At 38.2% G+C, this 22,228-nt stretch overlaps 1 protein-coding gene and 1 long non-coding RNA gene across 2 annotated transcripts in view; one reads left to right on the top strand and one right to left on the bottom strand.

The window, feature by feature from the left end:
* The first annotated feature begins 462 nt into the window (after positions 1 to 462).
* On the top strand, positions 463 to 1,386 carry LOC148130813 (uncharacterized). Its single transcript, XR_015749333.1, has 2 exons — positions 463 to 824; positions 1,185 to 1,386. It is a non-coding gene; the product is annotated as an uncharacterized LOC148130813 (long non-coding RNA).
* Positions 1,387 to 1,845: 459 nt separating this feature from the next.
* PKD2L1 (polycystin 2 like 1, transient receptor potential cation channel) overlaps positions 1,846 to 22,228 on the bottom strand; it is a 34,342-nt gene continuing 13,959 nt past the window's right edge. Inside the window, exons 3-15 of the mRNA XM_026672775.2 lie at positions 17,984 to 18,111; positions 16,926 to 17,179; positions 15,237 to 15,461; positions 13,818 to 14,046; positions 13,298 to 13,468; positions 12,580 to 12,761; positions 10,384 to 10,504; positions 9,796 to 9,894; positions 8,406 to 8,527; positions 8,123 to 8,240; positions 6,230 to 6,366; positions 5,346 to 5,472; positions 1,846 to 3,251 (exon numbers count right to left, since the gene is read on the bottom strand). Of these exons, the coding sequence (XP_026528560.1) occupies positions 3,036 to 3,251; positions 5,346 to 5,472; positions 6,230 to 6,366; positions 8,123 to 8,240; positions 8,406 to 8,527; positions 9,796 to 9,894; positions 10,384 to 10,504; positions 12,580 to 12,761; positions 13,298 to 13,468; positions 13,818 to 14,046; positions 15,237 to 15,461; positions 16,926 to 17,179; positions 17,984 to 18,111 (2,129 nt within the window). The 3' untranslated portion in view covers positions 1,846 to 3,035. The remainder of the gene's footprint in view (positions 3,252 to 5,345; positions 5,473 to 6,229; positions 6,367 to 8,122; positions 8,241 to 8,405; positions 8,528 to 9,795; positions 9,895 to 10,383; positions 10,505 to 12,579; positions 12,762 to 13,297; positions 13,469 to 13,817; positions 14,047 to 15,236; positions 15,462 to 16,925; positions 17,180 to 17,983; positions 18,112 to 22,228) is intronic.

Below are 22,228 nucleotides of genomic sequence, written 5' to 3'. Positions count from 1 at the left end.
CTTTAAAAAGTGGGAGTCAATGTTTTTTTTTTTTTTTAAACTGGAAACCTATTTTCTCCTCTCTAAAAGTTAAGGAGCTCTTATGGAAGCTAGTGTAATGGAACTTGCAATTTTAAACATACAAGAATTATTCAATTAGGGAAGCCTATTAGGGAAGAAACACATTTTAATAGATTAAAACCTTAATTGTGAAATTGTAGATTTAACAATATTTCTTTGGCCTACACAGGATTCTCCATAAATACTCCAGGCACTTATTTCTGTACCAGCCAGCCATAATTAAGAATGTAAACGTATTTTGGATCCAAATTCTAAATTGTGTTTACTTTATCAATAATAGCTTTTATTTTAATTTTTCTCAATTTAAATAGAACTCCTTCTGTATCAATCAATCAATCTTTATTATGGTCACAGACCAGCAGAGACTCCCTTCTGTACTTGGATTTGTAATGGACTTGTAATTGCTTAGTGTAGGTAAAATTAAAACATCCAAACAGTTGTCCCCATGTCATCTTAATCAGCTTGAAGATTTATTTATCTATTATTTATTAAACAGAGTGACTCTGGACAACCTATAACATTAAGAATCCATAGTAAAGATGCATTGATAACTATTCTTCTAGGTCTAGGACATGTCCTCATAATGTTCCCTTTCTTCCATCCCTCAACCCACAGCTTATGCCCCCTCACTTGAAATTTGGTTGATTAGATGTTAAACATTATCTTACATAGTCTGGCCTTTTACTATGCCCGTATTTTGGTTAAAATATATAGTCAACACGACTGTACAACTCCTGTCAAGTATAAATACTTTGTTCTACCGTGTTTCTCATATAATAAGGCCGGGTCTTATTTTTTTTGAGCCCCGAAAAAATGGCTAGATCGTCTTTTCGGGGGTGACTTAATTCCCGCCCTTGCATCTTCGGGCGGGCGGCGATGGCTTGGATGTTGACCTCGGTGTTGGGGCACTTCGTATCGGGGTCAACGCAGGCAGCACCATATCCGGGTGTGCAATAAGAGTACTTCCTAACGGCAAGCCCCCCCCACCATTCCCCCCCATTTCGCATGTTTTAATATAGGCCTTAATTTGGGGGGGGGAGGGGCTTAATTTCATTTCATGCCTATAAAACATGCTGGGACTTCCTATTGGGGGAGGCCGTATTGTTGGAGAAACAGGGTAATAGCAAGTACTGTATTTCCAATTTGTCAAAGAATCAAGAATTCATTCGTACTTCACAAGGATACAGATTACTAATTGTTAATTCAGATCATGTGGTTTGCTAACACTTCTATAATACTGAAAGATGACTGACATTTGTTAGATTGGCATCATTGTCACCTTATTTATTTAATAAAGCAAAAAGTACTGTATGTACGGTAAACCTATTCTGAAGTAGCTGTCTCTCTCACTGTCTATGAACAAGAAAGTTTCTCACACAAGGAGATGGAAGTGATGGACGAGTGTTTGTCTGAAAACCATAGTGCATTCATCTTCCCGCCAAAATAGTGACCTTTATTAACACCTAGAGGCTCCATAATCTTTTGAGCTTTCTTTGTGTGAGGAGAAAAAGTACAAAACAACGTTCTTCCCTGAAAAATGTTGCCATTTTTTCAAGTTGCATGATACATAATCAGTAGAAGCACAATATTGCTGCAGTAATGCAAGAAGTCACAATGAAAATGCAGATGACTGTATCAACCAACAAGAGTCACACAGGAAAAGGTTTTTAGGAATTACTGCTTCGCTGGCTTGAGGAGATTGTCTTGATGCATCACAAGAACAACTACAGTATAGCAGAGATGGAATAATGTGGCATTATTGAATCTAGTTTCTTTACTAAATGCCTTTGGGTTTGTCATATCAGTTTACATAAATGACAAAGGATCTATCCAAGCAGGACTAAATGGGGCTTCACTGGGTCAGGACAAATAGCAAATCTATACAATGCATGAAAGTGTTTTTTCTTGGGTGCTTTTTCAATTTCCTAGTCTAGCCCACACTCTAGAATTCCAGGTTAACCAAGTATTAACTTAGTCTAGCCTCACTTTGCTTCTGAACTCTTGGCAGGTTAAAGATTAGCAATGCTTAGCATATAGTGGATAGATGCATTGCCTGAACATTAAAAAATACTTGCACTTCTATTTCAGGACATTTGTAAGATAACTGGACAAGGAGAAGACATTTAATAGTCAAGGATGCATCTAAGGCAGTGGATTGCAATCCTGTGTGCGTGTGTGAAAATAATAGTTGCATGTACTTTGTCATCTGAATATCTGGCAGGAGCCTCAGAAGGCAACATATTTTGTTAATGGTTGTACATATTATCCTTATCTACTGACTGATTTTTTTTAATTTTTAGTGTCTATGATACATATAAATCCTCATATTTATTATAGGAATGTTGACATTTTACCATGATCATAATCTACTGTGACTACATTATCAGAAAATTATATTTAAATCAGACCATTTAATATGCTAATCATTATACAGATCTTTAGCCAGCTTTCAGAATTATCACTTGAATATTTGAATCTTTGCTCTATTGTTGTAACAATAATATACCGACTAATTACAATTTCTAATATGGACTTGGTTTTCCTACAAACCTGTGCAGAAAAATTCCTTCTGCAAATTCTGACAATGCCAAATACAGAGATTACTGTAAAAGTTTTAAAATCTAGTGCAAAATTTGAATCCAGTTGGTGATTTAAAACCAATTGAACCCACATTTTAAAACCCAGAGAATGTTTCCTTTTTAATTTCATTTGGTCATATACGGCCAAATACCGTAGATAAATCTGCCAAGGCCCTCATATTTTGTCCCTTCTGCATCAATCACCCAACTATAGACTAGTAGAGTTTAGAAAGAGGTTAAAAGAACTGCTTGCCCACTCAGTTCTGACATAAATGGGGTCCCTACCCCAAAAGCTCCTTTTCTTACAGGCAGGATGAAGACATGACTAAATGCTTTACTAGTCTAAGTATAGTGAAAAAGCAAGAATAATTAATGCCACATCTATTTAGGAATAAGCTAGAAGTTCCTGTTAGATTTGAACTGGATGGTCTTGGGAGTTTGAGAGTTTAACAGGTCTAATCTGGACAGAAGGGGGTAGACCCCCTGACTCCTATTCAGAGAATTCACACTGATATAATTCTCCTGCACATGGGCTGCTTCCAATCCACTCTCTTCTGCAAAAACACGGTCAGCCGTCTGTGGAGCCAGATTTTCTTGAATCAGCTGTTCTCCCTGCAAGCAAGGAAAGGGAAAAGACACTAGTGAAGGAAAGACTAAGCCATTCTCCCAAAAGCAAGGATTTTTCCTTTATTTAGGGTGGTAATCAGCTATTTCCATTGCTCTGTTAGCTTGGGTACATGGAGTGTAGTGTCTTGAATTTAACGGAGTGCCAACAAACAGCAGAAAGGTGTTAAATAATTTCTGATACCTGAATCTCAGTACAGATTCCTTTATTGGTCTGGGAATTGTAGATGTGAGATGAAATACATCCGGTTGTCAAAAATGAATTCATACAAAGGCATGTCATGAAAATATAGAAAAGTATTTCTTGCAGGCTTTTCCCTAGACATTTGGGTCTGGGTGAGAGGAGTACCATTTGGGTTTTTAATTATCCCATTTGGTTCACCATTTTATATATTGTTTTTTTTCTAAACTATCATGGTGTTTGTTTTTTTTTGACAATATTATTTGTGTTGCACATTGATTGAGTTGGGAAGCCTATAAAGGCCTTATATTATTTAATTAATAATTTCCCTACCTGCAAGATTGGTGTGATAAGACGCATCATGCACCATCATTGCATCATCTGACACCAATCTTGCAGATAGGGAAAATTATTAATTAAATAATATAGGCCTTTATTCTTGATCTTTTAATCTGGCAGATACTTGTGAATGAAGTAGTGAATTGATAAAGCAAAATTTTAGATTTTTTCGAGGCAGTTGCCATCTCCTTTATCACTGCTGAATCATTTGACTGCCACGAGACTATCAGATCTGGCAAGCTCTGTAAATTTAAGTTAAATGTACATAATCTTTTGAAAGTTTAGTATTGCCAGCTTGAAATCATGTATACAACTAGGTTATATCTAGGTTATTGTACGACTATTCACTTTGTGTGAGATGGGCAGCTATATAAATTTGTCAAACAAACAAATTCAGGAATCAAAAAAGCCAAGATGAAAACTATAATCTCACAATGTCTCTATTTTATGAGCTGTATATGTAGAAAAGGGATGGGATTCTCATCGTGTCATCACTGCTGCCGTTTTTATTTATTTTTTTACCCTTCCCTGAAGACCTCCCTGTGCTTATCATTTTACAAGTAGATTTAAATAGAACGGAAGTCCACTTCTTCCTACATTTGTTGGATGGTACGTGTGGATTGTACACTGAGCACTGTCTAGACTTAAGGGTATGCATTATTGATAATGCACAGAAACAAATTAATTTTGGTGCCCAATGTGGAATACAAAATGTAGAAACAACTATGTCTGTTTCCTCATTAGTGTTTTATAACCTTTGTTATTAAGGACAGTTGTTTCAAAAAGCTGTCCACTAGATTTATTTATTTTTCAAAAACTTACTTTTGCCCTTTATTTTTGGTCATTTAATTTTTACTGTACAAATAGTACCACTTAATGCACGTCTTTCACATTCATGTGAAAAATATGGAAATTGAATTGTCTTTTTAAAATAAATTTACATACATTGATTTTAGATATTTTTAGAACATGAATTTTTGTTTTTCTTGGTTTAAGTTCTTGAATTTTTTTTTTTGTAAAGCATAGTTATATGCAACAATATTTTATCCTTATGGATTTCTTTCAGATTTCATTTCATGTCATTTATTTTTTCTAAGTATAAATGCCATATTTAGAGCATTTCTAATATTATTCAACCAATGCGCTGATTTAATAGTGATGGGAGTCGGTTTTATGTTGCCTCCATAAGGGCTGCCGGATGCTAAAAGCTGCTTTTAACAGTGTTTCTTAACCTTGGCCACTTTAAATTGTAGACCAACTCCTCAAATTTCCTAGCCAACATGGGGAATTATGGGACAGAAATTCACACATCTTGAAGTGCCATGGTTGAGAAACATTTCTCTAAATTACTGGTGAGGAAATACCTCCCTATCATGTTAAAGGCCAAGTGTGTCCAACCTTGGCAACTTTAACACTTGTGGACTTCCAGAATTGGCTGAGGAATTCCCCATGTTGGCTGGGGAATTCTGGGAGTTGAAGTCCACAAGTCTTCAAGTTGCCAAGGTTGGACACTCCTGCTTGTAGACCATCCCCAAGCCATTGCTGATAGTCTGCTGAATTACCTCAGGTACCGAGTCTTTTTTCTTCATTTTGCTCCTTTCAAGGTCTTCCAATTTAATTACCAAGGCTTCTGTCTTGGATATGATGCCACCAACAGAATTCTCCAACTTTAGTACTCGCCGCAGGAGTCTGTTGAGGGGGAGAGAGGGAAAGAGGCAGGCTTTGAAAACCCACTTTTAAAATAGTATCTAGTATAGAATATAGCAACAGTCAAGGCCATTCCCTGCAAGTAGTTTCATCTAGTTCTGATGCATGCACAGCATCTATTGGAATATGCAGTATTTCTCCTGGTCACAAGTGTTCCTGAGAGTAGGAATATAATCTTAGCAAGAATTAATGGAAATGGTTTACAATTTTAAACGAAAAGGGAGAAGAAGCTCCATTTCAGGGAATACAAAGCAATACACTGCATCTGGGAGGAAGAGCTATGCCCTGTGTGCCTGGAACAAAGGCATGGAAGATCCTGAAATTAGTAGTTCCTGGACAAAGAGCAGGGAGAATAAAAGAGAAGGCAGTATTGTAAACCCCCAATTTACTATTTATACTTCATTGTCTTTTGTAGGCAGGAGATTGGGAGGAGTAGAACACTGAAGGTTTGAAAAATTGGTTCTTATTTTTGATATTGTCATAATCTCACGCTTAACATTTCATAAACAACTTACTCAGCTGGAAAGTTAAAACCTACCACCTTGCTTTATTGTGCTCTGCCAATGAAACAGGTTTCATGTTTATTAATCAACATTAACAGGTTTGTTGGTCTCTTGTGCAGACATTTGTGTGTGTTTGTTAGTGAATTTTAACATTTTCTTTCCCTTTCGTGTCCATGTATTTTACCTGTATATTTTGATATATATTTGATGGTCAAATCAAATGAAATACTACACACATTTGGAATTCTTCCTCAGAAATTCTGCTGGTTTTGTTTGCTTGATTATTCTTTGCCTCTGCAAAACCAAGAGTATTGTCTAAAGTATTGTCCCTGAAGGATTTCCCCAAATTTTCGATTTCTTCATTCAGAGCAACCTGAGGAATAAAATTTAATCAGTTATTTAATCATAATGAGATTTCACTGTAATAATTTAAAATCTTGCAGACATGGATTTGTGTATTTTCTTCCACTGGATTAATTATTGACATATGAGGCTCATTTTAATTCTCTGTGCAGCTAACAAATTTATGCCATAGCAACTTTCTATTTGATCCTGAAACTCCTATCTGTAATCGGGTCTTCTCAATAACTGCTCCAGATCCTGTAACTTATTTATTGTGCAATAAAACTGCCCATAGTTGTCACAAATCCATATGCATTTTCATCTACATTGATCAGATCATATTCTAATACGAGCATCAAAAACTCCACAGTAAAATGCATTTTTGCATGTAATACTAACATACGCATTTTCTCTATATAGTTTCTCTTATTTCTATTTTCGTTATTGGGGAGAAAAGTGTAATAGAGGTGAAGAATAATTGCATATTTGTTTGCATATTGCTTCAGAAAGAATTAACTTAAAAATGAATTACACTCAGCTGTATCCCTTTTCTTACTAAATGCGAAGAGCCAAGATAGAGAAATCATTATATGGCGTGAGTCCCAGTGGTGGTATTCAGCCGGTTAGCACCGGATCAGGCAAACCGGTAGCAAAAATTTGGCATGGGTCGCCGAACCGGCAGTAAGTTCTGGCTGGCCACGGCCCCACCCGGTCGCCCTCTCTCCCGATGCTCGCTCATCCCGCCCACCTGCCTGACATCCGCCTAAGGTATTTCTTTTTTTCCCTCCCAATAATCAGCTGTAGATAAGATCAGCTATGCCGGGATTCCCCCTTGGTGAGGCCCAGGAAGGCAAAAAATGGAGGGAGGAGCTCAGCTCCCCCCCCCTCCATTTTTTGCCTTCCAGAGCCCCAGAGAAGCCTTAGGGGAGCAAAAACGCCCCCCAGAGGCTTCTCTGAGGCTAGGAAGCTCCCCAAAATGGGTGGCGGCTGCAAAAAAGCCACACCCACCCAGTCACATGGCCACGCCCACCAAGCCACACCCACAGAACTGGTAGTAAAAGTTTTTGAATCCCACCACTGATGAGTCCCACCCAGTGGTGGGTTTCAAAGTAGTTTACCACTAGTTCGGCGGGTGTGGCTTGGTGGGCACGCTTTGCACGCGCACCAGACACGCACTTTGCGCACGCGCAGAGGCTGTCCTACTCACCTTTTGCAATCCTGCATTCTCCCTGTAGCTTCAACAGCTGATGCATGGCAATCTGCTGTGCCACGCAAAGCAGCGGCGCTTCAAAAGCAGGGAATAAAGGTCAGTGTGGCAGCCCGGGTGGGCGGGTCGGCCCAACAGCAGCTCATCAGAGAGAACCGGTTCAGTCTCCGCTGATCTTCGGCGCTACCGGTACACCAGAACTGGGCCGAACCGGTAGAATAGCACCGCTGGTTCCACCCATAAAGTATTTCTTAATTCAGACCATTGAATATCAGGTCAATACATTAAATGTGCATACAAACCAGATGTCAGGCTCAAAACTAAGAATGACATGAGGGGTTCTTCCAGTCTGAGTTCCTTATTGTTCCACGCTTGTAGAAAAAACCTTGCCAGACTGAGGACTCTATTTATCTGGATCTACAATATACTCTGTGAACTATTTGGGAGGGGTTGCCTTCACCCTCTTTCTCCCACATATACCCTGGGCCGAGTTTCCTCTTACTCTCCTGAAATGCACCCCCTCCCTCCTGGTGATCCACCCCCTCATTATATTCCACCACAGATCATTTTCTCCCCTTACTTTCTTCTCCTCCAGATCATTCCGCATTCTCTTTTGCTCTTCCTCATCAAGGATCTGGTTACCATCTTTATCAAATTTTGCAAAGGCTTCTGTGATTTCATGTTCTGCATGACCCAGCCTGAAGAAGTTGGGGGTAAGGATGGGGAACAGAGAGAAGGGTGAACACAAAATCTGAAAATAACACTTAATGCATAAAGAGCAAGGTTGATACTGAAGCACACTGCTTGACTGGTATGACGGTCAAAGGAGAGATATTTGTGAATTTCACTGGAAAGATGCTTACTCTCTCAAACTGTTCTTAAAGTCTTCATATTCCAGCTCTTTGGTTCCTTTCTGCAAAGCTTTCTGCACATCAGAAATTCGGTCTTTTTTCAGCTTCATCTTCATCAGTGTCCGATTATAGCCCTAGAGTTACAAATAATGCAAATGAAAGTTATCTTCATTGTTTTATACTGTGGCCATTACAAGACACAAGACTAACAACTACTGGGACAGGCCTCACAATGACAGAAACCCCAGCTGGATACTTAATTCACAAGTTACTTTCTATGGCTTTCACTTTCCCTTGCAATTTTTCTGAAATTACTTGAATAAAGCATAGTCATAAACATTGGAAAGAAACGGATACTATGGTCACTTTTATAGAACTATGTTTGTATAAAGTACAGATAATTCTTTACTAACAATCTTGTGTTTAGTAAACCATTCAAAGTTACAATGGTATGGGGAAAAGTGACTTACAATCAAACCTATAACATCACAGCATCCTCATGGTCACATGCTCAGAATCTGGCTGGTTGGATACTGGCACGTATTTACTATGGTTGCTCCCATGGATGTAATCGCCATTTGTGACCTTGTCAGCTAGCTTCCAATAAGCAAAGTCAGTGGGAGAAGCTAGAGTCGCTTAATTAATGTGATTCACATAATGGCAGTGATTAATTTATCAACCATGGCAAAATGGTTGTAAAATCTGGCACAACTCACATAACAGCCACCTTGCTTAGCAATGGAAATTCTAGTTTGAATTGTGATCGTACTTTAAGGACAGCCTGTGGGTCACCTCTGTATTGATATGGGCCACTAGAATGACTGGAGTCCCTGGCTTTCACTATAGGTGCAGGCGAAACACCAAAGAAGCCCCTGAGGGTTGTACCATACAGTTGCCATAGAAATGGAAATTCACAAAGCATTTTTGGAGGTGCCAAAGTGCTCTGTCAGCTTCAAAGCCATTTTTCTTTGAAGCTTCTGGGCTGCCACATTCAGTGCCTGGGAATTTAGGAGGCATATTTTAAAGAACGGTGAAAGATCAGCCACAACAACATTCTTTTCTCAGAAAGTCAAGGACATGTTACTCTGCACCTGGAGGGGAGTTCCTATAGATAGTTTCCAGTTGGAACGAAGTAATGATTGGACCATGTGATGAACTATTGGGTGCAGGGGCTGGATTTTGGATTTTCTTTGGGTTAGGGAAAACCCGGAAATCTCAGATTTGGGTTTTCCTCAGATATGCCAATATGACATCTCTAATAATATTGATTTTTGAGATGACAATCTTGGAGTCTTTTAATCTGGAGGTTGTTACTTGGAACACTGACATGCTCCCTAGCAGCATCCATTCAAAATAACTTCATTCATAATGGATGAAATAAAGGTATAAATGAATGAACTACCTGTTTCAGGATGTCTGATAGCTGCAGTTCATTCTTCTGGTTTGAAAGTTCCTCTTTTACTTCTGAGTAGGTGTCATTTATGATAGCCAGAAACATGTTCTGTAGAAAAGAAAAAATATAATGCAGATTATCTTGAAATCAAGAATCCACTCTTCTGAATGGTGCTTTATGTGCAGAAGTGGGGAGGAATTAGCTCTGTACTTGTGGCTTTTATGTGATTTGAAGAATTGAAACTAATACTTCAGTAATTGATGGGAATTCCAAAACAAAGCTACTTTCCCCCCCTCTGTTTTATTATTTCACTTTTTGAAAACCAGGGAAAATATTTTATATGAAAAACTAGGATTTTTTTTGTTAGAATTATATGTTTCAGAGGGATAAATGTTTATCAAAGGATCATACAATTGAAGAGGGTCATCAAAACATCTGAGTCCTATGCCTACTGTCGTTGCTGAACACACTAAGAGGGATCCATATTTCCCTCAATAGCTGTTTCACCCTAAAACAGCTTTTACCATTAGGTTTTTTTTCCTGCTCTTCATCCAAAATCTACCTTCCTTTAAATCCATTAAGACAAAATCAACTTACCAACAGGACAAAGAAGACAAAGAAGACATAAGTGACGAAATAGATGGGTCCCAAGATTCTGTTGGCATTGTCGATAGCATTATAGTCAAAATCACCAAGAATGATGCGAAATTGTGTGAAGCTATAGAGTGGAAAAAGGAATGAGTTTGCAATATGATTTTCAGGAAAAGAGCTTTGCTGAGATGGAAGGATTTAGATAATCAAAAATATTTGTCCCTCTTCTTTTTGAAATACAGAACTAAGTAGTTGAGTTAGATCTCCATATATTACTAACAGACCCATTAAACACTGAAGGAAACACATGCAAAAAATAGTGTCTCTAGAATTCTTTCTGAGACTATGAATGACCCCACTATGGATCATGTGGCTGATAGGAAATGAGATCTTACAATAAATATTACTAACTATTTAATTGTAATATATATATTAACTTCCAAAATTAAGAACTGGCCACATTTCACAGCTCCTTTTGTAGGAAGAAGTGGAAGGACAGGTGAACTATGGCTGCCAGCTCCATGATACATTCTCCTCTGAAAGACCAGATGGCATGGCAAAGGTGGAGGAAGAAGTAAGAAAATGGAAATGGGCTCATCAGTGGAACGGGGAAAGGGAATTAGAGTCCTCTGAATCATGGAATCAATTATTAACTAATCCATTATCCTCCACTTAGAGACAAATAACCTACTTAAACAATTTGGTTTCAGAAAAAAACCTATCCTGCAATCTGCAACTCTTACACTGCAAAAACATATGGACTACACAACTCGATCTGGGCAAAACAATAGACAAAATCTACATAGACTTCTGTAAAGCCTTTGATTCAGTGGTACACGACAAACTACTCCTAAAACTAAAATCTTATGGTATCTCTGGACAACTGCATAACTGGATAGAAACATTCCTGTCAAACAGACAACAAATGGTCAAAATTGGGAGTGTCCTATCAAATTCTGTACCTGTCAACAGTGGTGTCCCCCAAGGCAGTGTTCTAGGACCAACTCTCTTCATACTCTACATAAATGACCTCTGTGATCACATTGAGAGCAACTGCGTTCTCTTCGCTGATGATGTAAAGCTGTTCAATACCACAGACAATACTGCTACCCTTCAAAAAGATCTTGACTATGTATCAGAATGGTCAAACAAACGGCAACTTCAAATCTCAACAAATAAATGCTCTGTCTTACATATTGGCAAAAAAAATCAGAAAATAAAATATAGGCTGAATAGTCAAGACCTTGCTGATGATCCAAGCTCTGTAAAGGACCTTGGAATACTCATCTCTAAGTGCTAGAGCCCACTGGAATAGCCAAAAAGGCATTAAGAGTTGTTAACCTAATCCTACGTAGCTTTTTCTCTGGTAATATCACACTACTAATTAGAGCATACAAAACATTTGCTGTCCTATTGTTTCTTTTATTTTTCTTATATGTACCCATTTCACGTATTCATAACTATGTATGTACTTATACCTATTAACTTGTAAGCGTTGACAAATCAAAATAAATAAATAAAATAAATAAATAAAATCATCTAACGGATCTGAAAACTCACCTGAATCAGCAGGTTTTCCATTCCCACAAATCCTGCAACTAGACTTTTAATTGGGTTCATAGAATACAGTATATATTACCAATCTAACAACATCTAAACTGAAGTAGTTGTGGATCCATTGGAGAATCAGTTTAAGAAGAAGAGTCTGAGGCCAGGAAAAATTAAGGATTATGTATTTTATATGATCAGATCATTACTATATCTTTTACTTATACTTTTGGTCAGGGGAGCAAAATGATTTTCTTTTGGTCTTTTTGTCTTGTCTGAGGCCAGACAAATAGGACTGAAGGCTTTGTGGTGTTGCTTGAACAGGCAAGAGCAATATTTTTTATTATCTATGGGGTTTGGGGTTTGGAGGGTTTCAAGAAAGATATGGGTACATGAAACCTCTCTGAGGCTTAAAGGCATTTATTATTTCACTTTCAGTGCTACTTGACAGCCCAGCTATTCTGGGCAATTTACAGTTAAAAAGAAAACATATTTCAAAGAAAAAAAATAGAGCTGGCCAGGATAACATAACTTCTCATAGGGAATAATCAGTTCAGATTAAAGTTAAGCAGGTCTTCTGGATAATAAACATCTGACTGAGATCCTTGCAATGAAGGAGAAATAAAAAAGGAAAGGATAATGGGAGATACTCACATGCATTTAACAAAGGTGCTGAAGTTTTCTACTTGGGTTCCAAAAAGGAGATAGCCCAGTTGAGCATAGGCAAAAAAGACAATGAAGAACATGATGGCAAAACCCAGGATGTCCTTGGCACATCGAGCAAGAGTGGAGGACAGCTGGGTCATTGTTTTGTTAAAGCTAATATATTTGAATATCTGGATGGGAGAGGATAAGATGAAGGATCATAACACACCAACTTCTTAGGTTTGGGTTAGAATAGATAATGAAAACTAAAGCTAGGCAATCTCTATCTGGGCTTTAAAAATTCAGTACTCTGCATGCAATGTGATAAGGCATATATAAAGTAAATTGGCATTACTGTTGCTTTGCAATCCAAAACGGGGAAATGAGTGGAAATACTTTCCCAAGGATATCTGTTGAATTACTCCCCAGCTATGAAATATTTTCCACCAGGAATTGCATTTGGCTCTGGCACTTTCAAGGAAGAGATCTTTCTCTTCAGACAGAATGTGTGACTAATGATGTTAACTGTTCTCATTTGGTTTTAATAGTTGGTTATTTTTATTTTAGACTGTTGGCCACCTGAGTGCTCTATGGACAAAATAGCAGAGTATAAATCAAAACAATAAACAAGTACCAGCACCATCCCTCTATTGCCACCTTATCACCCTACTGTGTAGAAAATTCTTACTTTTTCAAATTGGGATGAGAGACAAAGGATGAAAAGTACCTTGATCCAGGCAAAGAACAAGTTCACAGCATTCATGTTGTTGTACTGGGTTTGCCAAAAAGCCAGGAATTCAAAATCCGCGTAGATGTTAGGATTTCTTAGCAGCTGCCCCATCAACCTGTTGACTTCAATGGTACGAAAAATGTGGAATCCAATGGCTAAAATAGAAAGCTGAGAAAAATGTGTGATTCAATAGAAAGGGCAGAGGGTGCAAAAGCGTTCCCTTCTCTCCTCTCCTCTCCTCCCCCCACCCCTTTTGCCAAATCTCTGCCAAGGGATTCCAATGCACAGGAGGCAAAAGCCTACTCTCATTCCCATTTTCTACTGTGATTTCCTTACTTGGCCCTTGTAAATAATTGTCACTATAATTTTATAACACATAGGCAACTAAGTAAATGGCTAATTAACTATTCACATCAACCAATAAACACTTTCAAGTCTAATCTCCCATTTTAAGCATATTAATTATTGCATTGCTTTAATATGTTTCTATATAATATCCTATTAGAAGAAATCTCACCAAAATGACCACAATATCCAAAATGTTCCAGATGCTGGTGAAGTACTGAAGCCTGTGAATGTGCAGTTCCAAGATTTCTTCCACAATATAATAGAAGATAAAGATGCAGAAGACAATTTCACAAGAGACAATGAAGAAATCCCAAGTGCTGACATACCGGAGGAGTTTCACGGTCCGGATCTGCCATGAGGGAATGGCACCCCCAGTGGCAGGGAATTCCACTACCAACCTAGGCAGCAGAGATGATGGTGTATAAACATTCCTGGTAGTAAGGGCTAATATTATTTTTGTATGCATATTCCTCTTAGAAAATCAACAACAAGATCCGTGATGGCAAACCTATAGCATGCGTGCTGGAGTGGCACGCAGAGCCATCTCTGCAGGCATGGGAGCTGTCGCCCCAGCTCAGTTCCACTGAGCATGTGCACGTGCCTCTCGTCAACCAGCTGATTTTTAAGTACCTGCTGCGCATGCCTGGGGGACGGGGCGCATGTGGGAGATGTGTGCGCATGCACAGGGGGCATGGGAGCATGGGCGGGGTCCTGCGTGCATTGTATTATGGGTGCAGGCACACAACGACAAAAAAGTTAGCCATCACTGTACTAGATATATAAAAACATTTAAAATAAAAAGATTAATCTACTTAAAAACTGACTTTTTATTTCTTCCACAGTCCCTGGGGAATTGCAATAATACTGGTGATTCACTTTTGCAGAAAAGTGAAGAAAACAAAATAAGGAAAAACCATTTTTGAAATGTACTAATTTGGTAGTATTACTGTTATATCAAGATGTTCAGCCATGTTGTACTTCTACCAGCCAAGGAATCCACTCACTAATTCCCCCATTTCATTTTTACAGTGTTTTGTTTCACCATCCCACTCTGTTTCCAATGCTCTCCCATTTATGTAGGCTTATGACTACTTTTTCTCCATTTCTATGTCATCATCAGCACTACAGATTTAGGACCATATCAGCATTTCAAGGTATGAATGGGATATAAGGAGGGAGAAGGAGAGAACATTTGACTGGAGCTGGTTCTCCTGAGTTAGTTTGGCCTTCATACTACAGTTTTTCTCAACCTTGGGAACTTTAAGATGTGTGGACATCAACACCAAGATTCCCAAGTCCATACATCTTAAGGCTCCCAAAGTTGAAAAAAAACTGCCATATTGAAATAAGATCTCCATCTTTTTTTATCAAAAGAATGGTATAGTCAGTTAGGCTTGTTTCCATGTAAATATTGTCTGCTTTTTATTTATCACTAATTTTTCTCTTACAGGAATATTTCAAAGTTGGTTTTCTAAGTGAAAATGGTTTCATATTGTAAAATTGTAGAAAAAAAATTAAAGACAAGGAAAAGCTCAAAATATAATTTCAGAAGAATGAGCCAGAACTGCTATGTTCAAATGCCACTTACCTGAGCACACAGAACAGGTTGATGTTGGCATTATACACGGAGAAGTCCATAAAAACAACACGAGTTCCTCGATCCAGCCATAGATTTTGTTTCAACTCTTGCAGAGTTTCGGCACTTTCTTCCCGGGTTATTTTGAGGTCTACATAATAGCCTCCTCCACTGTAACTTGTTAATCTGCCCCAATGGGAAGAGCCATCAAGTTCTTGCTCTGTGTAATATTGCCACCTGTGCCACAAAAATTATGGAGGAAAACGAGAGAAAGAATTGGTGAAAGGAAAATGTACAATGTCTTAAGTTGGCTCAACTGCCTCATGGATATAGAGAATGATATCATTTTTGAGGAAATTAACCAGTAATCTATCGGCAGCATTCTTGAAATACTATATGAAGTACAAGGTTTAACTCTTCTCTCTTGGCTATTTATTTTGATGACATGAATGCTATGAATATTAGGACTCAAAAGTAAAGAGAGCTGTAAAGAGGAAGGAATTTGATCTGGAATCCAGCCCCCTTCTCAAGGTAGGAATCTAAATTCACAGGTCCGCTTGATTCATTGACAACCTTGCAAGGTGATCCAGACAAGAAACACACTCAGAAGCACTAGCTCCGTGATGACGAACCTATGGCACACGTGCCAGAAGTGGCACGCAGAGCCATCTTCACCGGCACGTGAGCCGTCACCACAGAGCAGCTCTATGTGCCCACCGCCCGCCCGCCAGCTGGTCTTTGTGTAGCTGCCGCACAGAAAGACGTGAGGCATGCGTGGGAGTTGTGCACAGAGATGCACGGTGTGCACGGGGGGGTGTCATGCGTGCATGCACAGGGGGCGTGGCCCCCCGTGCATGCATAGCCTTATGGGTGTTGGCATGTGTGCACGCTCATACATTTTTGGCATGTGAGGACGGAAAGGTTAGCCATCACTGCACTAGCTCTTATTTTATTGTAAGGCTACCTTAACAGTATTTTGCAAGTGTGGAAGTACATCTTTCCCCTCTTGCCTTAACAATGCAAGAAATCAGGGATATGGTCCATTCTGAGCCTCTTGTCCTGTCCACCATCCAGCTGTGGGCTGTACTCTGTCTTATCTGACCATCTCTTGGCAACATCTCTGCTCCCTATATCCCAAGATCTTTCCCACTTACCATTATATATTTTTCCAATGAGGATTTTGCAAAGCATATAGCAGTCAGCATGTTATATTTGTATCATGGGGTGAAAAAAAGAAGGGAGCAAAGGGCTTTTTTACTTGTCCATGTGCTTTATGGTTTATTTTAAATTTTGTTCCAGTGGAATGTAGAATAATGATTTTGAGTTTTTAAATGTTCTAATGAAATATTTGAGCAGGGTTCTTTCTCACAAGCTCAAAACAGAAAACATTTCTCACTTCTGACAGTCCTATTAATTTAATGTTGCCTTACTTCTGGTATTTAACAGAGGTTTTCATTCTGATGGATTTTATGCTTTCTGCAATTTTCTTTTTCTGTTATCAGGTGTTTTGAAAGTTTCCAAGCTCTTTTAATGACTATATGATCCATGATTTTAAAATAAATGAGACAAAAAAAAAGAGAGACCAAATGATATTGTGCCTCTGAATCTATACAACAAACTGACTGCCATCTTATTTTCTGAAATTGAGGTGTACTTCAGAGCTATAATTTATGAAATTCAAAAAGGTTATTCTCTACTTACGCTGTCCCATTCAAGAGTCCAAAGGGTGATGTGTTCTCTTTCTCCTCACTATATACATCATAACAACCAGCAATATCTTCTTTAAAATCATCATGCACCACACATGAGTTGTTCTGGACCTTGAGTTGGCGTAGCCGTGGGACACCAAGCAGTAAGTTCTCATAATAGATATATGATTGTGCATTGTGACCCAAAGATTGATTGTTATACCATTTAGTCCAATACAAACTATCCAGAAAAGGTCCTTGTGTATACTATGGAGATAAAGAAAAAAAAGCCACGGGGCACAGATCAAGAAAAACAGCCACATGACACAGAATGATGTTAATGTAGTTTACTTTTTGCGTATGTCAAAATGGAAGAAGTAGTATTAATGCAAGAATGAGCAATTGTGGCTATTTCTTGGAATTTTAAAAAAATGCTATCTGAAGTCTCTTGTAGGGATATTTTTATGGTGTTTCCTGTTTCAAAGGTTAAGGAAATGGTTCTGACAACTTTGCCATTTATGATCCAAGGAGCTTCTGAGATGGCAATCTCCAATTACTGACTCAGTATGATTGAATTTCAACTGCATAGGAATAGAGTCCTTGTTTGTGAATTGGAATTGGTTAGTGCTTTTTCTTTGCATAATGGAGGAAGAAGTGTATATGGTCTGAATCTTTGAGATATAGTCAGAGGACATTGAAATCAATATGATAGTATGATTGTTGTTATTAGGGGTGTTTTTCATTGTTTTTATATTGGGTTTTTATTGCCCAAAGTCACAGAGAATGAGTTGGACAACCATATAAATTTTCATTAAATAAATAAATAACCAAGCCTCACATGGAGGTATGAGTGAACTGATTATAATTTAGTCTTAGAATGTGAAGAGGTCGCTTATACACAATGAACTGTGTACATTAATGAATATACATGTTTGCACATATGTACAATTCAGTTAAGCAGATTAAAGTCAGTTCAAAAGAATCCTAGCGGTTTTCAGTCACTGAGCCATATTTAAAATTGCTATATCATCTGACACAAAAAGTCAGCATCCAAAACTTCTTGGCACTCACTCGCCAAAAGTCAGCCATACTTCCAATGGTCTGGAAGGAGACACCACTTTCTGAAGGAGTCTGCAGAAAGAGTTCAGACATCACCTTGGTATAGTAGTAGGCATTTGAACTCGTCATCCCATAGGTCACTAGAGGAATTTAAGAAAATAAAATAAACAGGAAATGTATCAGTAACATCAAAAATGTATTTTAATTAAATACTGCCTTGAAATATGCAATGTTGATTAGGGATGATCTTATTCCATAAAAGCATTAGCTGGCCCAGATGCAGTGGCATGTGTCTAAGCACACCAGGTATACCTACTCAACACTACTGCCATGTGAACTGCACTTATCCCAAGCAGGACACTGGGTGAAAGTTGATTATGCTGGTTGCCATCTTTAAAGCTGACTGTGGCATAGATAGGGATACGGTATTTGTGAGACCTTATTTCTCTGACAGTGTCTGCCCATCAGATCTGTCAGAGTAAACATGCTCCAAGTCCCATCAGTTGAAATAATGTCATTCGGTGGGTCCTAGGAAGCATGCCTTCTCTGTCACAAGTCATGCCTTTTGTCTGAATTGGTGTAGGGTCTCCTGTTTGGACAGGGGTGAGTTTGGAGGACTGTTGGAATCCTTTCAAATTCAGTTACTCTGTTCTGTTACTCTGTTATTCTTTCTATGATCACGTGTAACCATTGGATCAAGGCCCTAATGCAAGGGTGTCAAACTTGATTTGAAGGCCTTTTCAGGGTTGTGTTTGACCTCAGGCGCTGGGGGAACGTGGCCAAGGGGTGTGTGTGGTCAGCTCAACATCACTTGTCAAGGCTCTATTTGCTGCCTTGATGGCCTCCTGCAGCCCTCTGCCAGTGAAAATGGAGCCCCCCTGAGCTCCATTTTTGCTGGCAGAGAGCTGCAGGAAGCCATCCCAGCCGAAAACGGAGCCTGGGAGGGCCATGTGCAGCCCTTCCAAGCTCTGTTTCTTCTGGCAGAGGCACCACAGGCCAGTCCCTCGTTGTTTCCAGGGTGGCCCCACAGAACAGATCTAAGGATAGCCTTGAGTTTGACAACCTTACCCTAATGGTACAGGATCTCCTGCCATGGGCAGAGGTTGGACTAGAAGATCTCCAAGGTATCTTCCAACCTCATTATTCTATGTTCTGTGTGGAAGATCCTCACCCCAGCTATGGACAATCCCAACCCCGCTGGCCTTCCAGAAAGTTGTGAGGATCTGGCTTTTTCCTCAGGCATGGGGCCAGGATTTTGATAAAATTCTGGCATAAATGTGGATGTTGTTGATATGTTTACACTGAGAGTTTTAGTTTTCTGTGCTTGTAAATTGAATTAAAAAAACTTTGTTTGGTGCCCAGAATTTCTTGGATAGATGTGCAGCTATATAAATGTATTAAATTAATGTATGAATAAATTAATGAATATAGAATTATACACATTTTTTATAGGTTTATTGTATTCCAAGTGAAATTCTTGGTTGTACAACCAATATACAACCAACTCACTTTTACTTCTTTTTTTTAAGGATATGTCCCTGAAGAATATAACAATTGTTATATCTGTAACAAATAAACAAGCAAAACAACACAGGTTTTGGAACATTTTCTACAACCCGGGTGCCCTTCAGATGTATGGATATCTGCTTGCAGTAATTTCCAGCTTGAATAGTCTTTGCTGAGAAGTTCAGTCACTAGAAGGCAGATTGGTTTGAAGAAATGTGATATGAACATTCGATGAACAAATGAGTTCTCTGAATACTTTAATACTTTAACCACCTTTTAGGATTGATTCATACATCTGTCAAAATTGTAATAGAATATTGATTCTCATCATTTGCCACATATAATTTTTAAGAGATTCCAGCATATTAAAAGCCTAAAATAACCCCTAATAGAAAAAAGATAAATTGAGAATATATTCTTGGCATATCTAAATCTGAAATAATTATGAAGAAAAAGAAAGTAGTTTTACCATCCCAAATGTAGGAAAGAGGTTTGCAGTGTTCAGAAACACGTAAAAAAAATATTTCCAGCTACTGACTGGAAATAATTGAGAAGTTGGCATTCTAGTCACCAGCCTTGGTACTCCAGAAGTAGACATGCCAATACCTCAACGCAAAAAACACATATCTACAACTATTAAATGTCATAGTTAAGTATTAAATGTCAATTTAGGATATTTCACTTGGCAAATTTTAGCTACTCACAAAAGGATGTCTCCTCAGAAAATTTCTGACTGATGGCACCTGAAGAGAAATTCTTAGATTGAAGATGACATGTAATAATGATATGAATCAATACTTCTTGATGAACAAAATGACAGTTTCCGCATAGGAATTGAAGGCTTAAGTACAGACTTCATGCTATCTGCTCTTGATGGAATAGCTTGATGGAGGCTCTGGTATTGAAAAAGAAGCCAGCACAAGACTGACGTTCAATTATTCCTATTTAATCACTAGTTAGTAGGACTAATTTAGAGATCCATGTATTAGCGATGTGATTCCTCTCAATTTTTGAATTTTACAGTTCTAAACTATGTGGTGTCGAATACTTTCTAAATCTCCTCCTCCTTCTTCATCCTTGAATCCATAGCAAAAGAATTCACCAAATATTTGAATGTTTTAAATTTATTGAACTTGAACACTACTGACTTACAAAAAAAAAAAATCTTGTTTGAAACTTCCTTTATTCTACCGGAATAAGTCCATGAGTTCTAGACTGTTGGTTAGAATCCAAAATATTGGAAAATACCAATAATAATCATGATAACAACAGCACATTTGGAGTTCTATCATTGGAAATCAGGATCCAAAGATCCTTCTAATATTTGTTCTCAGCTGAAATTATGATATTAAATTATGATATTTGAAGTTACAATTATGATGTGGCCCTCTAATAAAAGAGAAATAAATGTAGCTCAGGGTTAACTGTGGAGTTCAAGCTTGATTTTTTGCTTGCAGACCATTACATGGTCTGTAACATAGTTGGATAATCATCATGTAACATAGTTGGATAATCATCGGTGATAGCAAGTTGGGTTTGCTCCCTGTTCATATACAGTAGCTTGCCCTATCAGATCTGGCCCCAAACACAATTTTTGAATATAACTATCACCATAGGCATTTCATAGTATATTTTCCTGGGATGAGGATGGGGCATTCAAGAATTTACATTTCTTAAATGACTATATGATTTTAATCTGTCCATCTGCCTATATAACATAACTACTTATTTTTCTAGCATTCTATTACATTGTAAAAATATAGTACATCAATTTTAGGAAAAGGACTTAAAATCACTTTACTTTGATATGGTTTCATCAGCCACCTTTTCATCTATTATCTCAGCACAATATTTGCATATTTCAGTGTTACAACTGCACAAATGTGCTCTTTCAAACAGGCTTTTTCCTAGAATTGCAGACTTTGGGCCCTTTTATGTTATAATTAAAAAATTGCTAGAATCAAAAATTTGCTTAACAGTTCTGGTTGTTTTTATGCCTAGGTCATAAATGTATTTATTTAGCGTGTGGCCTTTCATACATGGATGGCCAACATATATGTACATTTCACCTTTAATAAGGTGAAATACATTAGTAAACACAATAAAATATACATTGCGTTCAGAAAGTATTCAGACCTTTCACTTTTGTCAATTTTGTTATGTTGCAATCTGATTCTACAATTATTAGAATTCAATTTTTTCATTAATCTACACTCAGTATCTCATAATAACAAAGTGAAAACAGGATTTTAGAAATGTCTGTAAAATTATTAAAAACAAACCCTGGCATAAGTATTCGGACCTTTCACTCAGTAGTTCATTGAAGCACCTTTAGCAGCAATTACAGCCTCTAGTCTTTGGGATTGATGTGACAACCTTTGCACACCTGGATTGGGGAGTTTTCTGCTATTCTTCCTTGCAAATCCTCTCAAACTCAGTCAGGATGGATGGCGACCTTCAGAGGACAGCCATTTTCAGATCTCTTCAGAAATGTTCAATAGATTTCAAATCAGGACTCTGGCTGGGCCACTCTTGAACGTTCACTCTTGTGTTGTCTTGGCTATATGCTTGGGATTGTTGCCATGTTGGAAAATGAACCTTCAGCCCAGTCTGAGGTCCTGTGTACTGTGAAACAGGTTTTCATTGAGGGTATCCTTGTACTTCACTTCATTCAGCTTTTCCTCAGCACTGACCAGTCTTCCAGTTCCTACTGCTGAAAAATACCCCTACAGCACGATGCCACCACCACAC

Source organism: Notechis scutatus, chromosome 4 (genome assembly GCF_049901735.1).
Source record: "Notechis scutatus isolate UNSWTSFEM ecotype Mainland chromosome 4, rNotScu1.2, whole genome shotgun sequence".
NCBI classification, from domain to species: Eukaryota; Metazoa; Chordata; class Lepidosauria; order Squamata; family Elapidae; genus Notechis; species Notechis scutatus.
This window is presented reverse-complemented; position numbering and strand designations above follow the sequence as displayed.